Raw genomic sequence first — 27,092 nt, 5'->3', positions numbered from 1 at the left:
TGAATTTAATCCATTCAAATGCATTCATGTTCATTTGCGATCTGAGTACAATTGAACATGATTAACTGCAAAATGTAAAGAGCGAGATAGAAAAAATTTGGTACACAGATTTAATATCTTAACAGTAGATTTATATCAAATTTTGAACAAAATCCGATAAGAAATTATCAACAGGATCTATAAAAGCACGCACATATATGCAATAATTGAAAAACGCAATGATTTAAGTAAATGAAGTTTGGTGATATGTGATCTTGAAATAGTTCTATGTCAAATTTTGGTTTCATTAGATCGGAAAAAAGGCGTCCAAAATATTTCAATTTTCGAGTACTTATGTATTAACCGCATGCCAACGATTTCTCGCCAAAGATCACATGCAAGATTCAGTAAAAATGTTTTATTCACGACAAAGATCTATATTTCATTACTATTTTTCGTCAATGCCATGCAAGGGGTTAACAGCTTTGCCTAAAATACATAATTTAACGCGAGGGGAGGAGAAAAAACACCTTTATAAGAGATTGTGCGAAAAAGTTTTGGAATGAGTACTTACGCTGGTCATTCTTGCATATTGTCTTGTGATTTTGGACTCATAATTAATGAAATTGTGCAAGCCTTTTCATTAAATTGCGTCATCAGAATCAGAGCAAACATAGAATTTTCAATAATCTAAAATCTTATAACAGTTTTTTGACGCGAATTTTTGGCACTTTTATATGACTTTTGGCATATGATTTTTTGGAGCCATTATATTAATTAAAATCTTACCATCGCAAAAAAATCCAAAAAAAAAAAAAAAAGAAAAACTTGCTTTTAATACACTAAACAAACTGATTGTCGAGGGAAAAGTTTTTATGTTAAATCAATTTAAAAAGATTTCTGCATGATTTGTTACACTTAAATAAATTTCACTTAAGAAAGGCAACAATCATTCACTCTCTATTTATAAGGAATGAATGAATGAACATTCCAGAAACCATCGATAAAGCTTCTTAAGCTGCTTTTCTTTCTGCAGGACATTGAGCACGATTCTCATATCCCTTTCAATATGCCATTTCATCCCATAGACAGGTGTCTAAAAAAACAGATAATGGTAAACAATGCACTGCGAATGAAGAAGAAAGATGATGGAATAAAGAAGAAATGCTCCACTTCCAGCTAAGCAGGTAAACACGTTTTGCCGTAGAAGATACTTAGCCAAACTGATTGGATCAATGGATGTGTGACTTTAGGGTGGTCCCCCAAGAATTCTTCTTTGCTTAATCAGCTTATTCGATTCGATAAGTTGATCTTGGTCTTCTTCTTTGTTTAAGCATTCCCTCATATTCAGTGCTTCGAAGGTTCGTTGACCACAGGAAGATGGTAAATAATGTTAACAACATTAAATATGTTATTGCGGATCAGTGGAGCAAAGTGAAGTAGATAAGGTTTTCGTGACTTAGATAGTCCCAACAAATATTTAGATATTTTTTTGTTTCTTTTTTGTAGATTTTAAGTTTATAGAGATAGAATTTTGTAATTGATTTTTTTTACTGTTTTTTTCCATTTCTTTTCTCCTTTTTTTTGATGCACAAAGGTTTTGAAATTTTGTAGAGTTATAAATTAACGACGTCAGTACAATGCTTAGATGCATTTAAAACTTAATCATAAAACCATCAATAAACCCTAATTAAATCTTGATAAAATATAAGAAGAGCCGTCTGCTTAAAAAAAACTGAAAAGATATTTCACAACAGTTATAATAATGAGTTATAAAATATGATGATGATAAAAAAATAAAAATAATAAACTTTTTAAAATTGTATTAAATTTTACAATAATAATAAATTTTTTAAACACATTTATAATTGTAATAAAAAATAATTTTGCTGTAAAGAAACTAGAGGGAAAAGGAAAGGCGTAAAAGCGTGAGAATATTCAAATAATGCGTTAAGGAAGCTAAACTACAATCAATTAAAAAAAAAATCTGACGCATTCATTAAAAATCTATAATATTGTGTAGCTCTTTAATCTGTATTATGTAAGCATGAAATGACTCAATTTTTTAACGACATAATTTTCAAATAAAAAAAAACCCATTAAAATAATCTAAACAAAATCTTTTACGCTCAGATGAAACTCTTGCTCCACAACCTGAATAATTCTCTCATTCAGAAACAAATTGACACATCCATTCAGAACCATTCGATAATGGCGTGAAGAAGTAAAGGTCCATGTCTAATACTGATACGGAAATTACTCAGCTCAATATCTAATAGAGCATGAATACGCTGCACTTCTAACCGATTCATCTTTGCACGATGAATGGGAAACATGATAGTTACGATACGATGGTCACACAACAAAAAAATATTGATTATTGATTAAAAGTAAACTCTTTGATTAATTCGATTTTTTTTTTTCATCGTATCTTCTTCTTGTGTGCAGCCGACCACCCTACCACCACTGATCGAAGAAGTATCAACAGGATTCGTTGTGACCGACTAGCTTTCATTATATCTGGAAAGACTTCAATATTCTTTAATTCCAGGGATGATTATTTGAGTACTTCGAACACATAAATTTAAAAAAATGAATATACACATGAGATTTTGAATATTTCTGCTATTGGTACATACTTATGATTTAGGGTCAACATGCGTAAAGAATTTTTATCAATTGTGGCGAATTTTTGATAGAACTTATGTGTAGTATAGTCGAAAACATAAATTTCCAATCTGTGATACAAATTTGAATATATTTACTGTCAGTATATATATATATATATATGTATATGTATTTGTCAGTATATATCAGCATGAATGAACCAAAAGGAGTGGTCTTCCCAAAACTTTCTCGCATCTCCCAAATAAAGGTGTTATCCCAGAGAACGCCTTGCATGGCATTGGCGTACAATAGTTACAAAATAATGACCTTCAGCATGAATTTAGAATTTTTACTTAAGCTATTGTGCGATCCTTGGCGAGTGTTTTGATGATCAATCCACGGCATGCAGTTAAAAGTGTTCGAAAATCGAATTTGAATTTTAGATGCATTCTTCCTAACCAGTTGAAGCAAAAATTTGACATTAAACTAAACTACACGTAGTCATAAAATCCCATAGCAGATTTTATATATTTAAATCATTCTAAAAATACAGACCGAAAGATGGTCAGACAAATGTTGAATTTGGCTCAAATTCTGACAGGAGTCTACACTATAGATGTTAAATCTGTGTATCGAATTTTATCCATTTAGCTCTCTTCGTTTTGTAGTTATCGTGTTAATTTATATTCAGACACCCGGACAGACGAAATTAATCGGAACAGATTTTACACAAAATTTGATAGATATCTGCAAATTTAGTGTAAAGACCGTATACCAAATTTCATTAGATCACATCATTTTCGAGTTAGCTTTGTCAAAGAGAGACAGACGGACATTTTCCAAAAATGTGTTTTTCGAACTCAGTAAGGTCTGAAACGTGGAAATTTGTGAAAATCTCGAGCTTGAATTTTTTGATGATGATAATGCTTTCTTTTTACTTCGTATACAAGAAAGTAAAAATATTGGTAACGGTGATAATATATAAACCATAATGCATACGTGTAACAGAAATAATATATGCGCTTACATGTATTTACCAAATACCCCAAATATAACCTTGCCTTGATGAGGCTTAAGATAATTGAGATATAGGGCTCTTTATATGCCCATTTCAGACGTATATTTAATATAAATAGCATATGGTTATCCGAAAATTTTTTAAGAAGTCATCCTCCTCAAATCTATAATTTGTGAGGATTATAATAAATTTAACACTTCAGCTGATTCATCATCATTATATTAAAAAGATCTTATTCGTCGTACAGTTGAAATTGAAAAGTAGAATTTCTCAGTAGCTTATTTTTTTTTTTAAAATATCACATTAATATTTTTAAATATATTTACTACTATAAATATCAATAGAAACAATGCCTGGATTTTAAATTTCATCGTGGCATAACTCTTCACTTTAAAACTGTTTTTCTAAGAGGGATGAAATGTCTGAAATTTGGTTATTTACAGGATGGCTAATCAAGAGCATTTTCCCATTTTATATAAGCAATAAAATAAAAAAAAAGGAATAACTTAAAAAATATTTTTGTACTTAAATACAACTATTATAGTTAGCAGTTTCAAATAAAATCCAATCTTTATTTATATGAGCTATTGATTTGTTAATAAAATCCGGAAAGGGAATATTTAATTCAAATCCTGAGTATTCTGTTAAATTGAGAAAAACAGTCGAAATTCGGAAGGACATGTTTAGTGACTCTGGTTTTCAACATTCCATTTTGTCACTGAAAGGCATCATCAAAATACTGAACGTATCCTATGTTAGAGGCAGTTGCTAATCAGTTGTACAGTCTGTCTCTAAAACTTAAATATACGAGTTCAATTTATGTTCACAATAACTTCCATTCTAAATATTTAAGCATGTAATCACTTCCTAACAAGGACTTCATTAAATGTAAATTTAGTTAACAAATTACTAATGATGACTTGGAATTGAGCCATAAATTGAAAACTATTGGAATATAAACTGTAATACTGTGAGAGCTTCTAACAGATCTCAGATCCTGTATGGCGCCGAGTTCCGTCATTGATCACATGATGCTTTCCCGCTGTAAGTGGAGACGAGAGCTTCACAGTGAGACGGTAAGACGTACCGCTCATGCTCATGTATCTTTTTATGTGTTTTATGTTAGTTTAATATGTTTTGCCCTTGTAATCTTAATAAATATATTTTACATATTAATGCTGGTCGTTGCTTTTCCCCACAATACAGACATTTTTCCAGGAAATACATTTTTTTGAGCTCATATTAATAAAAAAGGGACAATAAAACCAATTTTATGATTTTTTATTTTTATTTTAGAGTGTATACAATACTGTTAGAATTACTCTAAACACCCCTTATTTGTAAATAAATATTCACGACTTTGAAATATTTGTAAACTTCCTATGATGAAGCAAATTGACTATCCCAGACATAAATCATGACACATAAAAGCAGTGTTGATTTAGCATCCGCTTAGTGTTTTCCCACACCAAATTAAACTCGAGCTTGTTATGACTAATATGTACTAAAAGCAAAGTTGATGAAATGAACTCGTTACTGGTCTGCTTTGAGTACAGTAACCCAGCCATAAATGTTAGTTAAAGAATTAATTAAGTCATATATTAGTTAAATCATTATTAATCAAGTTATAAAGATTAGTTTGTCATAAAGATTTTTTAAAGAATTAATACTAATTCGACAAAGTGAAGAAAGGTTTTTTGGTTGGATTTTTGGGGTTTATGGCGCAAGAGCCATATTTGGCTATTCTACGCCGAAAGTGGAGGAGGGAGTAAAACAAATTAAAATAAGAATTCCAAACTTTATATACATAATGTCCACTTTTTAGAAACTGAATATGTCGACCTACTTCATCTTACGCTCACTGAATTACTTTTTCAGGAGCACGGCCTTCATGAAAGAAATTTTGAGACCAAATATAATCTTTTCGAAGAAAGAAAAATATATAAATAAAAATAATTTTACAAAGCATATTTCTAATATGAGGTTTGATGAAGAATTTTAACCCACATCACATTTTTGCCCACTTTGGAAAGTCACATACTTTTAAACGTAAGATCTTGTCGTGAATCATCAAAAGTTGCCTTGCAACCCACAGTGTGAGAACCCCTGAATAGAGTAATGTTCTTCTAACAGTTTGTACTATGTCGTGATGATAAATTTTCACCCATATCAGAATTTTCAGGAATCCTGCAATTTCAGTTTGTTCTATTTGGTATTTGTTTATTTTGACGGATATAGGTTTACATGGTGAATTTCAAATTATGCTAAAATATACAAGATAATAGGCTAAATTGGCAATTTTCAGATGATTCCAAGATTGACAACCTCCATTATACGTAAGATGCCAAAATTTTGCCAAACTCAATTAAACACGGTTGCATATCCCATTTGGCGATTTTCAGATTATGCCAATTATGTTATAAGGGATTTACTTGGCGATTTTTAGATAACGCCAAGAGCATTAAGCTCCATTATAAATGCCAACATTTTGCCTAGATGGTCACCGACGGTTTGCAATTTTTTTTTATCCATTTATGGCGGTGGCAATAAAAATAAACAAGTACCATATATTTGTATGTATTTTTAGAGAGCAGTTAAAATCCTTTATTTGATTTATCCACTGTTTCTATAAAGGAATGAACGAAATAGTTCAACTTGTAAAAGCCACCTCCTCACACTTTAGAAGTAGATTATGTTTACGAAAATAGAAGACGTTCGAAAAGAAAAGAATAATTTATTCATTGAAATTCAGAGTACTCCTACGTTATCTAACTTTAAAATCAATAGCCATTCTACTTAAAAGATATCCTGCATTATACAGGGTGTCTATAAATGATGGACCCGATTTTAAAAAATCATATTTTCAAAAGTTCTCGACGGAATAAAATAATTAATACTTAAAAATAACGAGAAAAGCACGAAGTTTTTTTTTGTTACCAACAGATAGTTTTTTTAACCTTATAAATGTTCGGTATGGGACCCTTTTGTCACACGGCATACGTCCAATCGATAATCTAGTTCATTCCACACATTTTGTAACATGTTTCTGGTAATGTTTTGTAATGTTGCAGAAATGCGTTGTTTCAATTCTGCGAGTGTTGGCTGTACGAAAACACTGTCTTTCACGTAACCCCATAGAAAGAAATCGCATGGGGTTAGGTCAGGAGATCTTGGTGGCCATGTTAATAACGTTAAATCATCGTCACCCGCACGGTCTATCCATCTTTGTGGAAGCACATTGTTTAAGTAACTACGAACCGTCAAAGATCAATGAGGAGGTGCTCCATCTTGTTGGAAGATAAAATCGGGACTGTCCTCAAGCAGTTGCGGAAATAACCAAATTTCCAGCATGTCGAGATAATTGTCACCTGTGACAGTTTTTTCATCGAAGAAAAAAGGCCCATAAATTTTTTCACATGACATTGCACAGAAAACGTTTACTTTGGGTGAATCTCTTATAAACTGTTGAAATTGATGAGGATTTTCACTTCCCCACACTCTCACATTGTGACGATTAACATGTCCTGATAAATGGAATGTCAATTCATCTGAAAATACCAATTTTTTGGCAAAATTTGGATTTTGTAATTCCATTAGCATGCGTTCACAAAAGTCTAACCGACACACTTTATCATTCTCTGTTATTTGTTGCAACAACTGTAAACGATACGGTTTAAACTGTAATTTTGTACGCAAAACTTTCCATACCGATTGATGTGGCATTCCTAATTCTCGGCCGGCAACTCGCGTCGACTTCCGCGGGCTGCGAACAAAACTCTCCCTCACCTTCTCCACTGCGTCGTTCGTAAGGCTTGGCCGGCCGCTGCTTTTCTTTTTGCACAAGCAACCTGTTTCTTTAAACTGCTTGTATCATCGCAAAATGCTTTTGTTAGTTGGTGATTCTTTACCGTATTGAATTCTAAAAGCAGGTTGAACAGTAGTAGTCGAAAAAACCCTTGCGTACTCCAACACACAAAAACTCTTCTCACTCAATGTCGCCATTTTGGGCTTCTTACTCTCAGCGATCGTAAATGTGCTGTCATCTGTTAGTAACAAAAAAAACTTCGTGCTTTTCTCTTTATTTTTACGCATTAATTATTTTATTCCGTCGAGAACTTTTGAAAATATGATTTTTTAAAATCGGGTCCATCATTTATAGACACCCTGTATATTCATGGAAACATAGAAGTTCTAGGATAGACATCAAAAATCTTTGTAATACAAGGCAACTGAAAACTTTTTATCAGTCATTTGATATTTACTTGAATGTCAGAGATATACTAGTCACAGGATTTCTAAATATTTGTGACGAAGTTTTGATAGTATAGAACCTGTTAGAAAGTATAATCAAATGAATCAATTTGTTTTATTGCATGCTGGCTTAGATAGCCCATGATTTCATAGGACCACCATCTTTTTTCAATTGGGGTTTGATGTAGATTATTTCATAATCATATATGATTTAATAAAGAATAGGGACTCTATTAACTATAGAAAGGATAGGAACTTGTTTGTAAAAAAGTAACCATTTAGAAGTTTTTAAAATAATAATATGATATTATACTGAATTGCATTGTAATAACTAATATAGAAATGATTTGCATTGCATTATTTAATACTAGTCGCCTTTGGTGACTGGCTGGTTCAAATTCTGTTAAATCTCTTAGAAATAACTTGAGTTCATGATTCCTTCAAAATAATATTTTTAAGCATAAACCGTTACATATGTTGAAATCATATTATTTTAGTAGCCTTATTTCTGTTCTGTTTATTGTGTACATGAACCTTCTTAAGGGAATCGAATCTCATGACACAGAGTGGTAATAAAAAATTAAGTGCCTAGGCATTCTATCTCAACTTGTATGTTTTCTTTGGAGTAATATAATTTCATTTTCTGATTCTTCATGTAAACTGCACAGATAATTAGTGGAATTTCTCTTGTTTAGATTTCTAAAATTAAAAAAAAAAGATACTTGAAATAGCATTGAAATATTTCATGAAACAATGAAAGCCATTCAAATTTCATTGTATCAATTGGATATGCTGTTGAAAATTATACAATGTTTTTATATAAACATAATTTTGCAGACGTGTGGCTGAAAAGAATAGACTTCTGAAATTTATTTTACACGAAAGACATATCATTAATAAGGAAGAAGCACAAAGACAACGCTCTAGTCTTCATCGCCGACACCAGAGCAAAAATAGAGAGAAAATTGTCCCTTCAGTGATTTTACTATGAGATTCTGATACGGATTTTTGACGCTTGTAGACTTAGGAAAAGGAATCTTAGGTACCTTTGGAAGGTATGTGTGGGTGCTAGGGACTTTCATTCCTTCGCTTGGAGTGTGAGAAAATGCAATAATCATCAGTTTTCTAGAGCGCGTGCTGGAAATAATTAAACAAAAAAAAAGGAGGAAATGGATTAAGAAATAAAAGAATATTTTAGAATAAAATGACATGGGCGAATTTCGGATAAAAATTAAGAAATTAATTAAGATTTAAATTAGAGTAAAATATAATTACACACACACACACACACACACACACACACACACACACACACACACACACACACACACACACACACACACACACACACACACACACAAGAACTTATCAAAATTTAGGACATACTTGTTAGGCAATTAAACAGCTAGCATAAAAACTATAAAATTTTCAATGTTGTGACATTATATTTTCGAGAATTATCGAAGTTAAACGTCAAAATCTGACTCACTTATTAATTAATAAAAATTCCAATGAAATTATAAAAAGCACTTTGAGGTGCGCATTTTCTTATGTATCTATACCAAATTCAATTGTTCTAGATCAAACACAATTCAATGAAAAAGAATTGCCACGGTACAACATCAAATTCAATAGAAAACTTTAAGTTCTCATGGCTTATTATTTTAAAAATTTCATCGTCTACGCATAAAAAATATAGAGATAAGCCTTTTCTGTGAGAACGGAAGACATATATTCCAACAACCCATAATCACCCATTCTACTCATCTGACAAGATGATCACTCCTGCTGATAACAGTGTGCAAGCAACTCGTAGACACTTCATTCACCGTTTGGTGCACTCTCAGGAACAATTCTATCGGGAAAGTAAGTAGGCAAGGGAATTGGCCTTTGTTTCAAACACCCCACCCGTGATCAGACCTTGACCTTGGTGGTGTAAACGCCTCGATGATCGCGTAATTATGCTCTCTGTCGGTATTGGCCATTCCAGTTTGTTGCGTGTGGTACGATCGCTTCTTAAGATGCCGAATAAAGGGATGTGATTATTACGGAGACAGCCGATGTGATAATTGAAAGTCTCGTTATTACCTGTATACTTACAAATGCAAAGGTGGGTACAGAAATGCTTTGTTATTACTGTGGCACAAGGGATCGAGTAGTAGTAATTGTTTGAGTATTTAGAGTAATAAAGCAATTATCCTTTCTGTATTGTCATAAAATTTAATTCAATTATTTAAAGTATCGTAATTGGTATTGTAAAAGGTAAGATATTGTATATCGCAGCCGTTCTCACTTTACGAACCATGAAATGCTATTGATTTATGGGAGCATACTTTCTCAACTTTAGATTTCTAAAATACAAAGTAAAAAAATGAATTCAAAGGCTAAAACTGTCAAGTTTTAATTCAGATATTGACTTTCTTATGAGTGATTAATAATGAAAAAAAAAATCAATCAGATTTTTTTTCCTTTATTCTGAATTTCGTCTGTTTATTTTTTTAACATTATGGCATTTAAATACTTACACTTTTGCAGTAAGCTTTACTTTAATGTAAATGAGGTGAGTGTGTATTCTTTATGTATGTATTCAGGAAATTAACTTTTTTTATGTGTATATTTAATTAATGAGCCTTAAAGTTTTTTTTATGAAACAGGTGGAAAGAATTGCTGCTACATTGCATGATATTTAACCTCAAATTATGTAAAACTAACATTAAATCATTTAAATCATACACGAATCCTTTACTTAAATAATGTGAATCATGTCTTCACGTGCGATTCGGTTTATGCGTAATCAATATTCAAAATAATGACTAAAGAAATATTGAATTATTACATTTTTAACAAGGTTAATAAACCGATCCATTTTGATAAAAATTGCGTGGATGGAATCCATTTCTGTGATATCTTAATTCATATTGAAAAAAAAAGCAACCATCAATTGCGCAGCTATGTGACATGCATGCTGATTTTTTAATGTGCAGTGATTGGACTTAAGAAAAATAATTTATTTTAATTCGACTCATGAGTCAGACGGAATGTCATTACGTTCTATAAAAGGACTTCGAATTCGACTCTGCGAAAAATGTGGCGATTCTAATTCCGTTTCATCTGGCACATCTATCAAGTCCGTGAGACAAGAACTCGTGATAAAGCAGAAATGTGACATCTTATGTGGACCTAAGCGGCTTGTAGCACTAGACATTGAAGTCTGGCATCTGTCAATGTGGGTAGGTTGCCTATCTGGAGAAGTTTCAGAAAAAATTACGGCCCATTGCGTTTAGATTTGAGGGAAAAGACCCAGCAATTGTTTTCATTCGTTACTAAAAAGTATATCAGCCTATGAATATTTTTAATAGTTCTGTCAAGAATACAGACAAGTAATAGAATCCATAACTAATTCAGCTAATTCATTTTCTTCAGTCGTAGCATGCAGAAACCCATTAGGCAACGCAAATGTGACTCCAAAAATATAGAAAAATAAATTGAAAAAATTCTTACTTAGCTCTAAAGTAAAAGAAGGGAAAAAAAAATGAAATCTTAATAAAATTAGAAGGTGTGAGCATCTAGACGGTCTGTTAACAAAATCTCAGATTTGAATTTTATAGACTAACTAGCCGCCTTTGGCGATCAGCCGGTTCGCCAAACTTAATGTTCGTTAAAATTTTAATAATTAAATATTTTATGCAATTCCTACTTTAATAGCTTCTTCATCAAAATATTTTAAAACTTCAAATTTTGATTGTCATATAATTCATTCATAATATTATAAAGGCCTTCAGTCATAACGTAATATGTATCTCCCTAATTTTCTGTTAGCACCCGTAGAATTTATGCTTTAAATTAAAGTGGAAAGAATTAATCTTCAATTAATATAATAATATTTTTTACTGAAACAAAGCATTTTTTTAATAATCTGATTACTGAAAATAGAGTCACTCAGCGTTTAAACTTTATGGGCACTAAAGAATATCTTTTTTAATTTATTTAATATCTCAAGAATTTGTCAACAAAATTTTCTTAGATTCATTATGAGCAGATCGATTAATTAACAATGTTTAATTTTAAATGCATCAAACACTAAAAAAATCGTTAAACGAATCACTACAAACACTAAACGAATCGTTTAAAATAAACGGTTGAAAACAGGTTTTAAAAAAACTAGTTAAAAAACGATGTATTTAAAACTATAAGCATATACAAAAAATATATAACTAACATAAATACATTTTAATTACAAAAGCATACAACGAACCTAAAAATAATTTAAATCCAGTCCGCATCCGTTAATAATAATTGTCAACACAATGCGGAATTCAGAACACAATGCGCATGCGTGAATTTTCAACGCCAGTTACGTAACGCAAATACGTGATTTTTTCTACGCCAGTTGGGGTAACGCTATGTGGATCAGAAATTTTTAATTTCCTTTATTCTGTTTTATTTTAATTCAAAAGTACTTCAGAATGAATCTGAAATATCGATTAATTAACAATGTTAATTTTAAATGTATCAAACATTAAGAAAATAAACAGAATCGTTTGAAATAATCCGCCGAAAAATGTTAACCCTAGCCTCATTACTGTTGGGAGAAAAAAACTGAAGCCTTACTCATTTGGCGGTGGGGAAAATGGAAGATTTTTTTGGCGGGAAAGTTAGTTTTTAATTAATAATTAAAATTCTAATTAAAAATTCGAAAAAAAGAACCCCAGGTGCACATTCCCAACCTCCAAGGTATACATGTACCAAATTTGGTAGCTGTAGGTCAAACGGTCTGGCCTGTAGAGCGCCAACACACACACACACACACATTGAGCTTTATTATAAGTATAGATTAGAGAAAGCTGTAGTAAAATAACCCATGAACAATGGCAGAGTACTTAGAAAATTTAAAAAAATATTATTTATAGTACACTTTAGAAATAAATATACAATAACATTAAAAGTTTTCTATCCTTACAATGAGGTTTTCTCTATTCACAATATCCGTGAAAACTCAAATCAAAGCTAATTTCTAAAATGGAATTAAAACAAATAATGATCCATTACTTATTATAGAAAAAAAAAAAAGAATGCAACGCCAAATATTAAAATTGGAAAAATACTGCTGAAAGCAAAATATTTGTAATAATTTTAAGTGAGGATATAATGAATCGACATAAAAACTATTTTTTTATGCTTATGTTTATTTGTACATCGATAAACATAATACTTTAAACAAAAAAAAAATCACTTTAGACATAAAAGACAGAAAAGTAAAATAAAACCTCACCGAATTGCTTGATGCCAAAACAGAAGTTAAATTTGCGCATTCGATAATAGTGTCAGAAAAAGGGGCGGGAATGTTTTTAAATGACTCGCAGCATTACAGACGACGGTGGACTATTATATATGCGAAAGATATAACTAAAAAGTAATCTTGCGAGGTACCTTTAACTTATACACCTTTTGTATGACGATAATTTGGAAGCCAAATTTTTAGACTGCTTCATTATATTGTAAAAGAGATAATTACAACAACAAAAGAGCATTGAATTTATTAATAATCATGTACTACAACATATTTTGGGCTAAAAGTATAATCAATAAAGTTATAGATAAATATAATCAATAAAGTTCAAGCTTCTAAACAGTGCGAAAATAAAATGGATCATAATAATATTTAATTTAGCCATCCTACATCTGAACAGAATAATAAAATTATATTTATAAAAAATAATTAGATTTTAAATTTTCGAAAAATTAACTATTTACATACATTCGACAAATAAAAGAACAATTGATCAATACAATTCCGATATTCAGGTTGAAGACACAATAAAAATCTTTTAATAGAACAGTCACAAAAACTCTATCGTTACTGAAGTAAGCGAAATGAAATAAATAGATACAAGGTCGTACTGGTATTTGATTATAGCTTGGAACACCATATGACTTAACTTGATAATATGTGTCATGGTTCAAGATAAAGAAAGAAAGGATGCGTAAATATAACGGGTAACTGAACTTCCAAGGACAGGAAATACCGAACATTTTTGATAAGGAATGACCATCGTTTTATAATGAGCCGATTTTTCTGTAGCGAATTTGGCAACATATCGTGGTTTATGATATCAAATAAAACAGTTTAAAATTTATGAGGTCAAAAGTGTTCTAATATGCAGTAAAGACATCAATAAAAATTGAAAGGACATGGGATGGTTTACTGATAAAACATTTCATTTAGAAATAAAAGTGATTTTGTTTTTGTCATTCACATTACTTGTACATTTGGGGCAAGGTTTGCCAACATGTTTTCTTCAAAAGCGAAAAAAAAGAAGGAAATCGAAATACGTCGAAGTTAAAATGTCGATCAGGATTTAGTTGCATGTAAAAATGTAAAGAAATACATTTAAAAAAATTATTAAACGAGGAAAAAATAGATAAAATAAAATCAGAAGAATTAAATTTCATTGCTTTTACTTTATAAAATATATGTATGATAAAAATCGTTACATATCTCTGTAGAAAATAATAATCATTCAGTACTATAATCACTTGAATGCTATTTATTTTCATCAATTATGTAATATAAAAGGATATATTAAAGTATAAGGGTTAAATTAAAGAATACGGTACGATGATAATCTAACTGTATTATTTTGCTAATATTTGGCGAGTTTTTTACTGCTGGGCGATATTTGGTATAAATGGCTGAAAAATGTATGTTTTTCTTTACTTTTATTTTACATGAATGAATGAAATATGAATGGGTATATGCATGAGGCATGTTGGGTAGCATTTTAATGATCAATACAAAATTTTCTATTGGAGTACTTCGCAAACTCAAATAAATCTCTTTAGTACCTAAAAATTATGCGAATTCTGTTCTTGCAGTGTTCTAAATAATATCAATCGTTAGATTTTGAAGATTATAGTACGTCTAGGACTATACTCTGGCAATCCTCCCATCATGGTACCCATTACTATAGGCTCATAATTCCCATTTCGTGTAGGTTCGAATTATAATCTTTAGTGAGAATTGTATAGCAAATAAATAAATAAATAAAAATAAAAAAATAAAGCACGTCAGCAATTACTTAGTATGGTAACAATTTTCAATTTATCTCTCTTCGCAAATATACTTAGAATATACAGAGTTTAATTCAGAAAATTTGGTCATTTTGATTGATTCTTTCGTAATTCTTTCAAACATATTGAGAAAGAATTTCAATCATATAGAGAAAAAAGCAAAGATTAATATTTGGACTTGATTTTAAAATTTTAATGAGAACTGGTTCTCAACAGTATAAACAGTTATAATAAGAATATTCAAAGTTTTAGAAAAAAAGTTTCCATCTTCTGTGACAAAAATGACGATAGGAACTTTTTTATTTAAAATGTTAATGTATCGAGAATATCTAACAAACTACAATTAACAATATTCGAGAACTATAACTAATAAGAAACTATAATATTATAACTAATAGGAATATAGTTCTATTGTATAATACGATAACTAACAGGAGATTCAGAACTTCGCAATTATTTCAATTCCACATTTTTTAATTCTAACACCATAAAATATAACTATTTAAGCCGTTTTGAACACTTTTCGGACTTTTCGGAATAATGTGTGCCTCTAATGATTAACGATTCGGCTATGATTAGAGTGGTCATCTTGTATATTGAAACTGGATCTAGTTATTCCCTTGGGAGCCAACCAACTTTTTATGGAATCGGGGTTAAATCAAATAATATAAGCGTATAGCTACTTTTCCAATAAATTCAATAGGAAAACAGAAAATTTAATGATAAATTTTGGTGAATACAACATTTCAGTTTTCTTTCCTGTAATGTCAGTCGGAAATAGAAAATGAAGGCCAGAAAACTTGCTCACTCAGCTTTCCAATTGCATAATTGCAGCAACTGTTATTTTAGAATAAACCGTAATTACTAACATTTTTTTATAGTTTGGCATTACCAACTGAGTAAAAAATCTATATTTTGAACGAATCTTTATATATTCTTTAAATTAATGGAATAAAAGTAAATTATTAGAAAATTAAATATTTATTAAATTTTTATACAAAATAAAAAACGCCAAACAAAAGGAAGGAAGGAAGGCAGATATGAATGTTTGAATCCCACATAATTTATTTCATATGTAAAAAAAAAGAAAAAAAATCCGTTACTATCTTTTATGGCTGTTCAATAGTTTAATATCTCAAACATTAATAATTGATTACAAAGTTGTAAACATTTCCTCCAACAAATTTTCAGAATCCTTTCCGGCCAATTAGCGACTAGAAAGTGAATCCATAGATACAAAGCGTGTACAGGCACGCTGGTAATGAGTTTCGGAAATTATTCTGCCAGTAAACTGAGATAATTAGATATAATTCTGTTAACTTGCTCTATTAGAGTGTAATTGTACCGAAACATTGTGTGAAGTCAATGTACGTTATACGACGCATGTATATACAGATTCCATGCATTTGGGGTTGCCAGTAGTTGAGAACTGGCTGAAATGAAGAGTTTCTATGCAATGTGCAAGTTGCTAGATTTAACTCGATTCAGTAATTCTATTTTCAAGGGCCATGTAAGCTATTTTGGAAAACTGTTATGCTTTCGAACTATCGACAAAATATTAGTCGTTCTCTTCTGTAAATCTACTGTAGTCATTAGAAAACGTTCATTCCCCTAGATTTAACGTGGACCAGGCTAGTATCTGTAGTGAATTTTCTGCAAGAATAGATGGTGGATATTTGACCTTCCTGCCAAGTAGTATACTTGTTGCAAATAAATTTATTAATTTTATCTAAATTATTACATTTTTCAGTTCTTTTAACCCCTTAACTGTTTTGTTTTTGATGCTCTCTAATTAGAAGGCACCATTTCAGGAATGAGCTGCCCAACCGAATTATATGGATATTATCATAAATTATGGAATATATGGATTGGATTCTACCAAGAATCCATATAATATTGGCGGTGCTTGTGGATCTGTGTAATTTTCGCATAATATTATAGCTATTTAGAATGATTTAATGTTAATTTATACATTTGAGAAGCGATAATTCAATGCCTGTATGAATCACAGGCGCAACATTTATGAAGTTGATCATCATTGTTTGATATTTAATTCTTTGGGTTTTTTTCTAATCCATTGCTTTATTTAGTGAACAAATTTCACTTCTATCACTGAAGATGAGAGTTTTGATTATGGCTTACTCCTAGTTGTTCCCCATTAAGGCTTTTTACATCTGATATACATATTACAGTCAATATTAACAATTTTTATTAGTAATAATAAACGCAGTTAATATTAATAATAGCCTTTAGCTATTAATAAAAATCAGCTGATGGGATAAATTGATAGTCACTTTTATTGGTGATTACTAGTAATAATCCATTAATTATATTAACCGTAACATATACACAAAAAATTATATTAAGTGCTGAAAATTCTAGATTTTACAAAAGTCTTACAGCTCTGAATGGAGATCTTATGAAAGTAAATCTCACAATAACCACTATGTTATTCTCTATGAAGAACATTTTCTAATATTAACAGCTGGCACCTGAACATCCATGTTTTATTAAAGTAACGTAATATTTTAGCTTTTTCATAAATCTATTTGGTATCAGAATTATAAATATAGAATTCTGGTTTATAGCAATTTGCCAAATTGAAATGTTAACAATTCTTTAATTTTTAATTCATTTTGAAAAATTTATAATCTTTGCGGTCATTTGTCTGCTAATAATGGCATTGTGCTTTCAATAAAATATTTTACTACATAGGGTATCCCAAAACTGTAGAGAAAATGGAGAGCTCCCTAAATATCGCACAATATCAGTCACAAAATTTTATTAAATGAGGTAGACAATTTCCATCGAAAATTTAGATTTCTGCACAAGTTAATAGCAAAGAATTAATTAAAATTAAATTTTTATACAACCTCCATAATGAACAAATATTAAACAATAAGATATTTATCTCACACTGATCTCTAAGGAAGGAAAAGTATAATGCTTCTATCAACAATATTTGTAGAGATCTTAAAAAGCAAATTTATTGAATTTGACTACTTTTTCAAACCTCAGACTGGTATTTGAATGAGTTTTTTTTTATTTCTATGATTTAAAATAACTATCATAAAATATAACAATAGGTTATTAAAGGGCGGAATCAGATAATGCTTATTTTTTTACTAATTTTTAAAAAAAGGTCAAATAATACATTAGTTGAAGTGTTTTCAAAACGTGCTCAAAATGAGTACATTCGGCACCGATACAATGCCACGTTTTTCTAACAATGCAAACGTTCACGATCTAGTTCATCTTCTATAACATTAAGAAATGATTTCGTCGGCAAAGATCTACCACATCTACAAGAAACGGTTATAAAAACAGAATGAAACTGATTTAATACTTGTTGAATTGAATGTTTTCAAATACAAGTAACATTTTCTGAAAATGCCACGTTACACACTAATAGAAAAGTTACCGTAACTGTTTGGGAGTATAAACTAATATTAGAATTTGACAAAGAAAAAAAACATCCTTTTTAAATATATACAGTATTTCTATTATTAATAATTTGGACAAATGGTCCATGCACGAAAAAACTAACGAAAACTTTGATGAGACCTGATACATAGTGTCATAATTTTATTAATACGATGCTTTTGGAGTTCAACTTTCTTATACAGTCAAATATATATTAACGAGCACCTATCGTAACAAGTGAAACAAAATTTGAAATTGTACTTCGCTTAATCGCAGTTCGTCGTTTCGCAGGAGAAGTAACGAGGGGGCATCATCACATCCCTTGCTTTGGTCTGTATCTCGAGTATCAATTTGTGTTGACCACTTATTTGAAGAGAATCCTTATATCTACATGAAAGAAGCTTTGACCAGATACCGTTGGCGAACGCGACTCCGAGAGGTTTGAGCAAGTGCCTGTGGAGTCTTGATTGACAAAATTTCTCTCACCAAAATTACGGAGCTAGAAGTGGATAACAATGACATCGACGATTTGGTAGGAAAATATAGCCAGAACTACCGAAGAATTTATGGAGCTGCATTCTGCGTCACAGCAAAAAGCTGCGGAGGAGATTTGGTAAGAAGATGAAGAAATAATAGATGTAATAGAGAAACAGTATATTGATGAACTGAGAACTGAAACAGTAAACAGCGAACTGAGATTCAGCGAAGCACAATTTAAAATTTCAGTGAAATAAGGTTCGATTCTGAAACCATCGGATATTACTGCATCATAGGTTGAAAGGCACCTAATGAGGCAATAGCTGTGAACGCTACAAATTCATATAATGATAATCTTGCGATCCATTTTTACCAAATTTTGAAATGCATCCAAAGATGAATATTTTTAGATATTTTCTTATAAAAAGCATGCATTATAAATTTTAACTTACATTATTATAAATTTGTTGTAAATTTTCGAAATGGAACGCGTTTTCTTATTTTACATGGATTCCTATGGGAAAAAAAAAATTGTTTCACTTAAAAATTGTACCATTTTTTTGCATTACGCTTAAGATGCGGGATTGAATTATGCTCTTTAAGCGAGGTTCCATTGTATTGTAAAGGGAAATTAGAACTCATTTTGAAAAAAATAACTAATTTATTGAACAGATTTTGTCTAAAATTCGATGCAGATACACAAAATAGATGTGGCGAAAACTGAAACAAATTTCATTCAATTTAGCCTTAAGCAATTTTGAATTAATGGGTTTTAAATTACGTAAATAAACTGACCAACAGACAGTACACCTTTCTGTAGGATAAGAACCAAATTTAATTGTATATCCACAATTCTAATGATAAAATTTTACACCGAATTCCATCATTTATCTCAGTGAGATTTTGAATAATTGTGCCTCTGTACAAATTTATAGACGAACGGATTTACCACAGATAGACTTCTGTCAACACTTAGACAAGACTACAGTTTTAATGCAAAGAACGACAGGCCTAATTAAATTTATTTGCTCCATTCTGTTTTTAAGTTAACAAACAAAACACACGTGCATATCTTGAATGTATGTTCTTATACAAAAGGACAAATAAATTTTATGAGTTTTTTTTTTTTTTTTTTTCAGATCTGAAGAAGTTTTTTGCTTCTCTAAATCATGATAGCGAATTTTTTTTAAAATCTATTACATACTTTCTCTTTGTAAAGGTGAAAAATAAAATAAAATAAACCAGAAAGTTAAAAAAATGTTTGTTTAATTAGACTGAAAATTAATAGTTTATTAGATCCTTTGCTTAATTGCTTGTTTATTTCACTGCGAAAACAAAATTAATTATAGTAGAATAGATTGCAAGAAATCGGAAATGCAAATTACAGAATCTGCATAATAAATACAATCAATTTAGTATAACAATATCTAAGTACAAAAAACAACAACAAAAGTTCAAGCAATTTTAATACAGAACGATGGAAATTGGGATTTAAAAAAAGACGAATATATTTTCAGTTCAGATGTTCGCTTTCTTCAGAAATATTATCCTAATTATCTTGCTTTTGTTTTCTTAAATGAAAATATTAGTTAAACAGAACTAAAACAATACGATAATTTCTCCTGAATATTTCCAATTTTTACGCCCTATTTAATTCTTCTTCGAATGAAAACATGAAAGTCTTCAATTATGTCTGCTTATTTTTTAACGATTGTGAAAATGAGTTATTCAAGATAATGACTATTAAAATAACCATTTGAGAATATACTTCGTTATTCACTTAGCTGAAACAAAAAACGTGAAAGGAATTGGAATTATTAGGAAATAACGCGATTATTTAACTTTTCTAGAATAATTCGATTTTTTAAAACGTTATGCACATAATATTTTATTAAAATCTATGTACTCTTCTGTAAAAATATAAAACTTCTAGAAGTTTTGTTTAAACGTTGTAATGATACAACTCGATAAATGCTCTATCTTCTATAATAACGTTTGATTTATGAATCGAATAAAATAATTGCATTATATCATTGATTACATCAATTATATTTTCGCATATGAAACGAAAAAATTTTATAAAAAGAAAAAAAAACTAAAAAAAAAACACCTACATTATATATTATAAAAGCAGATTATTATATATATTAATTTATAACTTTCTATTTTTCTTCAATTTTTTTTTCCACAAAATTTTTTTGTCTGAAGGAAATATGTAAGTTTGGACTTACTGCTGCTCTAAGATTATCCTTATGAGTTATATTATAATGTATGTTTTTATTGAAAGATAATCTTAGAGCAGATTTTAAATGTATAATAAATCACTTTTTTTATTCTGACTTTAATTCCCATTTGATTTAAGTCATTTTTATATAACATAAATATATTCTAATTTATAAGAGTTAATAATCTAATTAATAGGAATTAATAAGTAATGGTATTATTATTTTTACACAGGAATTCTAACATGTGTCCAATGTAAATGATTCCCATCTTATGAGTTATATTATAATGTATGTTTATATTGAAAGATCATCTTAGAGCAGATTTTAAATAGTTAGTGACTTAATTATCATGTTCTCAGTTTTACTGATTAATAAAAGCTTACAAGCCCCCATCAAATACAAAAATACTGAATTATTAGGCTTCTGTGAATTTTTGTACAATTCAAGATATCGTTTAATGGAACAAATTATACAGAAAACGATATAATTTTCACTTTCTCAATCTTACTGATTAATGAAAAGCATAATAGTGTCTAAAAACAAAATTACTGAAATATTTAAGCATTTATATTTATTTTATCTTCTTTCTAGTATTTAAAGAGTATTTAAAAAAGGATTTCATGGTAGAAATATTTCTTATTTCAAAAATTCTATTTTGTAGACAATGTGAAAGTATTTTAATGCCCCAAATTATAAAATTAGTATAGTTAGTAGGTTAATTATCATATCCGCAGACTTAATAACTATCAAATGCTTATCTTTTTCCATAAAAAATAAAGTCCTTGAAAAATTAAATTTATGTGATATCATAATAGAAAACAATATTGGACAGTTTAATCCTAGAATCTAAAAAATAAACAGCCTGTTGTGAAATTACAGAGGGTAGGCCATCAAGCACATTAGATGACTTAAATATAAGAGCATAAGAAATTGGATATAAGGACCTGAGTATAAGAACTGTCACAAATTTCATACGTGAATTTCTAATATGAAATTGCAGAATGTTCTATTATGGATATGCATACAATTCTGAACTGGATAATTTGTCATGTAAACTCGATATTGCCACTCATAACTCCACTATGACGTGACGACAATAACGCCTGGAAATAATTTAATTTGCAACAGCTTCATGTACAGAATCGAATGCGGTAAAATAGTAGATTTGAACCCGTAGACCTCTAATCAATTGGCCCAATTCTGTCAATAATGTACTATACAACACCAAAGGCATAATTTCAAACATGAGCTTTATTTGATACATTGCAAACGGTGCAGTGGCAATGTTCATTCAGAAATAGTTATATCTCACTTTTACACTTTTCATTAGACAAAAAGAATATAGATGCAAATAAAAGGAAAACGAAGCATAAATTAAGAGAAATCCCATACATTAATCATCATTTAAGTGTAATTTTAAAGAACTAACATAAAAATCTCGTATAACGAAGGAAACGTAAAAACAGAGAAATGCAGTTGTGAAGTGAATAAGAAAATTTCTCTATTCACAGACTCATACCTTTAGAATGTTATCAACTTACTAGATGACTAGGTTTAATGTTGACTTTCAGATAGCGAGCATTACACGAAAATGTATACTTTTATCGCATATTTCTCTGAAAATTAAAGAATTAGCGATTTAAAGGGAAATCTAAAATGAATTACTATTTCAGAATATGAAATGGCCTAACAAATATAAAGAAACTGATTTTTATGCTCATATAATTCTACTATGCAAATATAATGATATCTCTCAATAGCATTATTGCTAATCCAAAAAAAAAAAAAGATATTTAATAGAGAAATTAGATATGAGCAATAGTTTGATAAACCTGAATGAATAAAAGTAAATTTATCAGAAAGCACAAAACGAAGATCTATAAAAACAATTTTTTTTTCCTTATATGGTGATATTATTCCATCCGTTCAACTTTCACTGCTTTATTGCACGGAAATTACATTTGACATAACGTCCTTGAACATGCAAGGATCATCCGTCCACAAATATCACGAAGCCATTGGCTGTCTAATGCACATTTCTCGATTCCAGCTGTCTAATGCATACCACCAAGAAAATGCACATTTCTCGATTCCAGCTGACGTAACTAAGAATCTGTGATGGAGTATTTCATTACCTGGCATTTAGTAGAAAGAGGAAAAACAAAAAGATGTGGTTTTAACTAGTAAATAAGGGGTTGTGGTATCATCCACTCTAATCAAAGTTTTTCGGCATACAAAGCCTGTCATTTAAGAAGTATTTCAAACAACACTTCGGAAGCGATACCTACATCATAAATCTTCATCGTTGTTATAAGACGTTAGCGCCGAAAAGTTTCCATTAAAAATGAATAGAAGGGTTTCTGGATCTACACCGTGGCTTGATTTTATGGGTTTATGGACTTCCTGTTCTTTACGTGTAAGAAAAAGCGGTGCAGCCCATTTATTTTCCAAAAATTTCTATAAAAGTTAATTTTTATTGTGTTTTTTAGGATCTTAGGAATAATTTGATGTTTGTAAACTATGCAAATATAACAAAAATAGATAAATATTTATGTTCTTAAATGTTAGAAAAATTCTTAGTTCAAAAATTATACATCTAGTAGCAAAAAGGTACTATTTTTTTATTTTGGTGAAAATGAGTACAAAAAGACCTGTAAATACCTGTTTTATATTTCAAAATACAATTCTGAATTATTGAGGGACAATAATCATCTCAGATAATATACTATCAGATATTATTTATGAAATTTTCAGAAATAATGACAATTTTATTCCAACATTTTTGTTTACATGCAAATAATTAATAAATCGTGGATTTAAATGAAAATTCAGGAAAAACGTGATTAATATGCTTAATTTATTTTTTTATCAATGGTAGTATAATTTTTGAAAGCTAGAATGTGCTACATATACGAATATTAGATAATCTGAAACTAAATAAATTATCATTTAAAATAGCAAATATTAATTAATTTTATTTAATAAAATTAAAATAAATCTAGTTATACAGTGAAAAATAAACAATGAGTCAACAAGATGTAAGCTAAATTTGCAATGGAGAAATTTTTTAATACATTATGTGAATAGGCAGAAAATATATAAAAAAGTGAAGAATTCGTTAAAAAAACTCTTAAAAAATGTATTGAAAAAGAACAAACAAACAAAAAAATCTATGTAAGTGTGGCTTGCTCTGGAAGCACTTTTACAGGGAATTTATACTAACAGTAAAAAATTGTAATTGTTGTAAATTGTAAAAATTGTGAATTCAGTGATAAAGAACCAATCAACAAAAAAAATCTATATAACTCTGGCGTTCACTACACACGCTTTTAGGAAAAGGGCTTTATATTAATAGCAAAAAAAAAAAAAGTAATCAAAAAAGTTACCGAGAGAAGACCTCTAGCGCGATATATTTCTTAGTTTTTTTTTTCCCTTTCGAAAGTTTGAAGGCATTTTCCACAGTCGCTACATGCTGCAAGACAGATTTATCATATTTCTTACGATTTATATGATTTATATATGCACTGTAATTTTGACTGTAATGTTTTATAATTAAGGTTTATTTTTCCAAATTTTTGACAGAAGAGAAAATTATGAAATTAATATTCAGTTTTTAACAACTCCAAATTACATGATAACATTAAAATTTTAAAATATCTGATATTATTGTGTGATATCTAATAAAAAAATCTTGAAACCTATTTAATGATAGTTCACATTAATTCTATTTCTTTCCATGCTTCTATAAAAGGGTGAAAAAAAATATCAAAGCACTATTTCAAGCATAACTAAAATAACAATTAAAAGATAATTATTTTCGAATTTCCTTAATAGTAAAAAAGTAACTTTTTTTTTAATAAAAGAGTATTATTTTATTTAACTACGATTCTCATTTCAGAAAATATTTAAACGATATTAAATTCAATTCACGATACGATAAATTATCCCCGAATTCCTCGAAACTGTAACTGTAACTTTTCTGTCTAGAAGCTTCCATATGTCATCCATCTTCTCTCGCGGTTTATTTATATTTCGTTTTCCATTTTTCAATTTGCGACATGAACAAAAACAAAAGGAAAACTAAGCTGGAAAAAAAAAAGGAAGCTGTTTAACAATGATGTTCTATTTCTACAGAATAAAAAAAATTCCTTCAAACCAACGGATCTAGATGGGAACAAATTGATCGCAACGGTTATCAGTTTTCGTAAATGAGAACAAATTGACCACCGACACTCATGGATTGAGGCTATCAATCAGGGCTCGCAAATTCTTCTCTGCTTTATCTATTTTTAAAGATAGCATTTTGATCCCGTTTTGTTGTGGTTTATGACAAAATATACAACTAGAAGTGTTATGTTTCTGAATTTTGTCTAACGAAATTTTTATTTAATGTAATCATATATTTAGAAATTAATAATAGAAAATTATTTTTTTTAAATAGAAATTTGAGTTTTTTTAAATCAAAGCTGTTAAATTAGTAGTAATTAATTTATACTTTTACATATTAATATTTTATGTATTTTTTTAGAATAAAAGTACAACAGAAAGATTTTAGGCCAAAGTTCATTACATTACATATCAATTTGATAATAAAATCAAAATAACTGTAAAAAAGAATAAAAACAAAGAAAAAAGTCAAGACTCAAGAATCAAACGTAAGCAACAGAATCGCTTGAACCGAAATGTAGAAATTATTATTGAAATTATTTACATCAGTGTAGTGGAAACACCTTCCTACTATTTTTTCATTTTTAAAATAACGATAAATAAATATAAATGCATGAAACAAAATTTTGAAATTATTAATATTAGTAAAATTATCCTTCTATTATTATTTTTTTTATTTTTCAAACGAACTTAAATAATAAAACTGTTTGAATACGTAAAATATTATTTTCGGTTGAAATGATTAGTATCAGAAAAATGATCCTTCTATTATTAGTATTTTTTAAATTTTTTTAAACAATCTTAAATAATAAAACTGTTTGAATACGTAAAATATTATTTTCGATTGAAATTATTTGCATTATTAAAATAAAAATACCTTTCTGTTATTATTATTATTTTCATTTTCAAAATAACAGCCTGAAAATTGCAAATTATTGTTCGTAATTTCTTCGTAATACATTTCTTCCATATTTCTTTCGAACAAAGCATTTTGTAGAGTAAAATATATTTTTCTTTGAATAAACACATTGAATAATTTTTTTGAACGCAAAAGAATATTCATTGTTTTTTTCATATCATCCTCTACAATATCATCTTTAATAAAATCAAGTTTTTATAAAATATTTTATTTCAAATGTATTATAATATGTATTTATTTCACAGCTAAAATTATTAATTGCTGACCAAAACGGAAATCTTAAAATTAATTACCAAATTAAATCTATCAAAAGGTTTAAATTTCATTAAAATTTTAATTATTAAAAACAAAAAGATTTACTTATAAAAAATTAAACAAGAGTAATTAACTTACATTTTAATATTCCGTGAAGAAACTTCTCAAATGTACAGTTCCTTTTAATCCTTCTTTTTTATAATAAATTTTCCTTTTCCATTCGATTGGATAACAAGCAACCAGTAAAAGAAAAACACTTCACAAACAAGCGCCGTCACTTCACCTGCTCGCTACAATTGCAAAACCCATTCTGTTCTTGCACATGACGAGCGATATGTTGGGGAAATAATTCGGTGCAGATAGGATTGTTAAAGTCGCCAAATTGCTCGCCAAGGAGCCCCCGACTTGCTATCGGACACAACGCAGAAGATAATCGAAACTTGTCTTTAGTCAGCGGTAAGGCGATCGAAAAAGAAATGTTGGAAAAAATGGAAAGAGGCTCATTGTATTTCAAGATTAGAAATGCGTTAACTTGGAATTCAATACATTAATATGAAATGAAATATTAAGATTGAAAATGAATGAACCTTTGGAGAAAAACTGGTTCGAATTTGTACTCGTGCCATGAACAATCAAGACTGAAATTGAAATTTTGATTATTTCCAAAATTTAAGATGTAATAATAAATTGGTATAGAAAC

The 27,092-nt window shown here is 29.4% G+C and overlaps 1 protein-coding gene across 3 annotated transcripts in view; it reads right to left on the bottom strand.

Annotated features, from left to right (window-relative positions):
* LOC129956695 (amyloid beta A4 precursor protein-binding family B member 1-interacting protein-like) overlaps nt 1–26,687 on the bottom strand; it is a 336,170-nt gene extending 309,483 nt beyond the window's left edge. For all 3 annotated transcript variants that reach the window (XM_056068638.1, XM_056068629.1, XM_056068641.1), the window contains exon 1: nt 26,531–26,687. Coding sequence is in view for 2 of the 3 variants with exons in the window: in XM_056068629.1 (XP_055924604.1) it covers nt 26,531–26,532 (2 nt within the window). In the remaining variant the exon portion in view is untranslated. The remainder of the gene's footprint in view (nt 1–26,530) is intronic.
* Between the last annotated feature and the right edge of the window lie 405 nt (nt 26,688–27,092).

The sequence above is a fragment of the Argiope bruennichi genome, chromosome 2 (assembly GCF_947563725.1).
Source record: "Argiope bruennichi chromosome 2, qqArgBrue1.1, whole genome shotgun sequence".
NCBI lineage: Eukaryota > Metazoa > Arthropoda > Arachnida > Araneae > Araneidae > Argiope > Argiope bruennichi.
Note: the sequence above shows the minus strand (reverse complement) of the source record. Positions and strands in the feature narration are given on the sequence as shown.